This window comes from Branchiostoma floridae, chromosome 1 (assembly GCF_000003815.2).
Source record: "Branchiostoma floridae strain S238N-H82 chromosome 1, Bfl_VNyyK, whole genome shotgun sequence".
NCBI classification, from domain to species: Eukaryota; Metazoa; Chordata; class Leptocardii; order Amphioxiformes; family Branchiostomatidae; genus Branchiostoma; species Branchiostoma floridae.
Genome location: NC_049979.1, coordinates 30,935,721 through 30,941,720, shown reverse-complemented (window position 1 = coordinate 30,941,720; position 6,000 = coordinate 30,935,721). Strand labels below are relative to the sequence as shown.

The following is a 6,000-nucleotide window of genomic DNA, read 5'->3' as shown; positions in this document are numbered from 1 at the left end:
AATTGCATTATAAGTTTAAGAAAATAATGATAATAAAGTGTGCTTGATTTTCAGATCGACTATGATTTCATCGTACACACGGAAACAATAGCGCAGGACTACCCGCTTTTCTTTAGAAAGGCTGGAATCGTCGGGAGGGAAGACCAACTCCCTGAAGTTCGACAGAGGAAAGGCGATAGGCTGTTTTGGGACTTTTACAAACAAATACCTATAGAAGACTTGTGGCGGATTAAGGAGAAGTTTGGGGCAGATTATGAGATGTTTGGGTATGACTTTAATGATGACATCAGACGACTGTTCGGCCGTTAAGAATGATTTTACACTATACAGACCGGGAGGAGGCTTTTGAGTATTTTTTTAATCCCGCGCCGGATTTGCGTAGCATAATGCCTGACTAGCTTTTGCTAGAGGCTAGAGCCTCAAAATGTACCCTAGCAAAATCTACTCTGACATTTTCATTGGCAAAAATGTATTTTTTTAGTGTTGCCATGGACTGCTAATATGCGTATTTGACAATATTTACGGTTTCAGCAATATGCATAATATGTATTTCCCATATTGTTTTACATGAATTGTATAATATGAATTATCAAATTTATATATTATAACATACGCATGAAAAAAAATGAATTTGTGACGTCATCATTTGAAATCTGAGATTGCGGACCATATCACAAAATAAAGTAAAGTCGACTTATTATCCCTTAAATTTCGTTACTATCTGGTACTTTTCCACAAAAACAATACTATTATTTTGCAAAAAAGCAATGTATTCTTAAAAATCACATTTTCATGATTTTTGGTATGTAGGTACCTTAGACAATATTGTACAAAATAAAATATTAATTATGCAAAAATGAGTACATTTGCATAATTAATGAGAGTGATCTATCGTAGCAGTTTTATCCATGTATCTCTTGTCACAGATATGATATAGTCTTTACATTTGGGTGGTAGATAGCTTTCAGCGTCATGCCAAAGTGGGGCAAGTTTCAGCCCCCTGGAACTGCAAGGACATTTATGTGAAAACTGCACCTTAACTGCAGAAAGGAATGACGGATTGACATCACTTTAGGTATGCGAATAGCTTAGGCAAAGATGTTCATAATGATATGCATGTTATACAAATGAGGATTTAATTTGCATAATCAATATGGAAATTGCATTATTCCATTGTTTTCAATATCTGGACTTCAATAAATGCAACATAAATGTAAATTTTTATTGATGGAACATAAGCAGATACCAAATATGCTAATAAGGAACTGATTTGCATAATAGATACGAAAATGGTAAAACCACTTAATGATTAATGATGTGAATTCCATACTTGCGGCATGTGTATGTTAGTCAATAATGAACATTACTATGCATAAATCATGTAAATGTGGAAGTCATTTGCATAAAATTTACAAAAGCTCTAAGTATTTCATGGATGTATGAGGTCGCCGAACTCTAGTTTATCCATACATTTCACTTTAAAATGATGATCGTCATACGACTTTTTGTTTACGACGAACAGGTAGTGGCACCCAAAAGTTACTCCCGGTTTTTGGTGACATTATTCCTGGCAACAAGAAAGTTTTAATTGTATTTTTTTTAATCACGTAACCAGGCATCACATAACTGTTTTCACCTTACCAATGACGTCGATTACCTCACTTTTCGCAAGCATCAATAATGTTGTTATTACATTTCAGCCGTACCATAGGTATCGTGAAATATATTTTATTCGTAATGTTTCTTCTTTCTTTCTTTCTCCTGTCAAATATTTAAATCGAATCAACTCCGTCATTCCTGGACCGAATGACTTGAAATTTGGCACAAGGGTAGAGTCGGCCAATACCCTCCTGTTTTTGTTCTTAATTTTTTTCATATCTGCCTTTAAAATGATTTTATTCATGTTTTTTTGCAATTTTATGTACATTTTGGCCCCCTGTACCCTGGTATTACAGCCGAATGACCTTGAATTTGGTACAGAGGTGCATTGATTATATGCCAATGCATAAAGATCCATTAATAGGTTTGGCATACGGTACAACAAAATGGTTACTTTTGCTATTTTTGGCCCCAAAAAGGACATTTTTGCCTCCTGTACCCTCATGTAACAACCAAATGACCTAAAAATTCGGCATAGGAGTGCCATCTACATATGTGCACATGGATTCAATAACACTTTTGGCATACAGTACAACAAAATGTTTTGGGATTTTTGGGCCATTGTTTGGCCAAAAACGTACGCTTTTGACTCCTTTTCCCTGGTCTTGCTACCAAATCACCTAAATTTTGGTAATAAGTGCACTAGATATTTATTCAAATGACCCATGTATAATTTCTGGCATTAACCACTTCAAAATGATATATTTGGGGATTTGGGGTAATTTTCCACTGGCCAGAGGGGTCAACGACCGACCTCCCACCTGAAGAAAGCATGCGATATGTACACATGTCTATATACTAGTAACTTTAGGTATTACTTTTAATAAGATATTAACAAATGTATCTCGCATTTAGCCTGGAGTCGGAAAAATGGATTTAGCAAGGAGATAATGCATCATTTCATCAGAAACTGTCTTTATTATTGATATGGATTGCAGATACCACAAGTAAAAAATTCTGTGGTCTTCCAAACATCAGGGCTTTATTTATAAGAAAAATAAACATTGTAATCTGTTAGTTTTTTCCTGGGTGCTGAACACATTGTTCTACATACGGCTATTAGAGCTATGTGGCAAGACCGGATGTACAATTCAATACATTTGAAGCTAGCTCATGGATAATCTGCATTTAATGACTTATTCAATTTTCATCATTTTATCGATTGCTGTAATAGCTGGCCAATAGGTTACATGGTATTGGTGCTGCAATTTGGACGGATATTGTTTTTATTATTATTTTACATAATAAAGAAACATTCTCTGTTCTGGACTGCACATTTTAATTGGTACCTGCAACAACATTTGTTCTAGCATACTAGCAAAACCTACATTGAAGACCAGTGCTTACGAACATCCAGCACTGTAGACCAAAAGCTGAAACCATCTTCAGCACTGGAAACCGAATGATCACACATTTTCCGCACTGGAAGACGCGTCGAAGAGTACTGAGAGGATCTACTCGGATATACATTCACTGGATTGCGGCACGTTAGGTACACTACAAGAAAATAAGAACAATTTATCCTAAACTAAAGATTGTTTTTTTTTCCATCACGTACGATTTTGCCCCGCATGCCGGCTGGTTAGGTCCAGTTTTGATTGTGGATAGTTTCCGAGACTGTGGAGACCACCTCGGTGTGTGAACTTTGTTTGTATGTCTGGACTTGTCTGAGATACGGACGTTTTTCAACCGCCGAACCCCTCCATCGGTCTCCCCTCGGTCACGCGGGGCCCCCACCCCGCCTGGCTCACGCGTGGTAGGACCAGCACGTCACCGGAACGTACTGCGCCTGCGCGAACCCTGGTGCTTTGGGGCTTGGTTTGGTCAACGTTGCATTGAAATCCCGCTTGTTGCACAGTATATGTTAGAGACATGGTTTCATGTAAAACGTACACGGGATTCTACCCTTATATACGCACGTACTTTCTTAAATGCGGCCCTTTAGTAAACCGGGGGTTTAGCAAGGTTTAGCATGTCTATACTTTTCGCGCAGGCGCAGTACGTTCCGGTGACGTGCTGGTAGGACCGGACTGCGGTTTACCTCCGGATCGATCCACCAGACCTTCGAGGACGCTTATCTCGCTCAAAGTATTAGTCTCACAGGTCAGTGTCGCATTCTACACGTATTCTGCTTGGTTAATTTCAAGTCTTGATTCCACTGAAACCTGTAAAGTGTGTCGCCACCACCCCTTAAACTAAGGGTGGCATCTCCCAGCTGTCAAGGCAGGATCCCCTCCTCTTGTTAGTAGGGTGCGGCACGCGGACTCGGCTGTCAAGACCCCTCGTTAGCGGGTTGAAGCACGCGGACGCACGGTCAGGCTAGCCCCATCTGGGAGCGGTTTCTATAGTAACCGCCAAGTGTCTGGTTTTTCCCGCCAAACACTGAGTCTGAAGATGCCTACCGTGTCTAAATTCACCAGGCAGCGCAGCGTTAAGGTTACATTTCTCCAGGTCGAAGATGCCCAGTTTAGTGATGCCATTGAACTGTTAAAAAAACATGGGGTAAACCCACTGACGGACATCGTGGGAATACAACGCAGAACAAGGGGAGTATCTGAGATCACCTTCAAGTCCCAATCATCCCTCGCCAAAGTGAGCCCTCGACTTACATCTGACAGTGCAGTCGATGTCGAGTTGTACGGCTCCGGGTTGACATTAATAACAGCCTTTGGCATACCTGTTGAAATGGATGATAACTTTATCCGCCATCGGCTCAGAGAGTTTGGTACTGTAGAGGACAGCCGTTTCCTTACCTATGCGAACCAAGGTTTCCCTGAAATCCTGACCGGTACTAGGCAGTATCGTATGAAGATCACAAAGCACATCCCGAATTCTATCCGTATCGGCAGTGAACTTGTGACCTTTAGGTACAACGGACAGCCGAGGATCTGTCACCGCTGTGGCAGTGACGAGCATTTTGTCGCTGCTTGTACAGCCGTTAAGTGCACCCGCTGTTTTGAGATTGGTCATGTAACCACCGATTGTGACCAAGACATCAACTGTAACATCTGTGGAGGGGAAGGTCACTCTGCAAGGTCGTGCCAACTAAGCTTTGCAAACAGGCTGAACGTCACCACTAGCTGGACCAAGATCACCCCTACACAGCCGAACGACAAGAGCGTAAAGAAACCAGTTACACCTGGTGAAAACGAGTATACCAGTCAGAGTTCAGTACAGGACAACACACCGACAGTCCCTAAGGTGGTGGTGAGTACGGCTGAGCCCCAAAACAGAGTGGTGAGTACGCCTGAGCCCCCAAACGGAGTGGTGAGTTCGCCTGAGTCCCCAAACGGGGTAGTGAGTACGCCTGAGTCCCAAGACGGGGGTAAAGAGCCGCCAGGCGGTGAGACTGACATGGAGGATGCAGAGGACTTGGAGGATACAGAGGACTTGGTCACCAGCCAAACTGACGGCCTCCTTCTCAAATTAGACGACTCAGGGGATATCGGCGCCGAATACGAAACAGACGAAGAGAGTGTCCACAAACGACCTCTCCCTTCAAGCCAGAGCGACTCCGACGACTCGGACACCTCTGCAAGACGAACCGGAAAGGCAACTGGAAAAAAGATAAAGAAAGACGCAGATGCAAGTCCTAGCGAGTCTGATTACTCGGACACCTCTGCAAGACGAAACGGCAGGGCAGTTGAAAAAAAGTCTAAAAAAGATGCAGACGAGAAGGGGACAACTAAAACGCTCCCTTCTCCTGGTAAAGCCTTAGTGTCTTACAAGTCCAAAGTTTTCCCTTCATCTTCCTCATGGAAGAAAGGTAGGAAAGGTCCTAAGTAAATGGCATTATGTTCGACAATCCTTTGACAACGATTTGGTTATTTCTCCTCGTCGCTTTGTCATTGCAAATAGGTACGGACATTGTAACAACCGGATCCACCTATCTTACCCCACCTATGGATCCCACACAACAAAATATCAGACACCCTGATACTGCTTCAGACATGACGGAACTGTTGCTGAACCCAAACTCGAAAAACTTACTGACCATGGTGCATCTCAATGCTCGAAGTTTACTACCCAAGATTGAAGAACTCAGGTCTTTGGTATCCACGATGAAGTTCAGTGTTCTATGCGTAACTGAGACTTGGCTAAGTAGTGAAATTGTTGACCGTGATATTGAACTGGAAGGGTACCAGGTGTACCGGAAAGACAGGAACAGACGTGGAGGTGGCGTCATGATGCATGTCAGTGATTCTCTGTACACGACAAGACGTGGTGATCTTGAGAATGACGAGATAGAATCTATCTGGTGTGATGTGACCAAAGCCAATACCAATCTCTTAATCAATTATTCATATCGCCCGCCACCAGCAGATGACACATTCTTTGACC

General features: G+C 42.2%; 2 protein-coding genes across 2 annotated transcripts in view; both read left to right on the top strand.

Moving 5' to 3' along the window:
- The window catches only part of LOC118430697 (carbohydrate sulfotransferase 10-like), a 28,006-nt gene extending 26,878 nt beyond the window's left edge, over positions 1 to 1,128 (top strand). Inside the window, exon 7 of the mRNA XM_035841693.1 lies at positions 55 to 1,128. Coding sequence (XP_035697586.1) covers positions 55 to 309 — 255 coding nt within the window. The 3' untranslated portion in view covers positions 310 to 1,128. The remainder of the gene's footprint in view (positions 1 to 54) is intronic.
- The window catches only part of LOC118430745 (carbohydrate sulfotransferase 11-like), a 246,314-nt gene that overhangs the window by 171,404 nt on the left and 68,910 nt on the right, over positions 1 to 6,000 (top strand). The window lies entirely within an intron of this gene.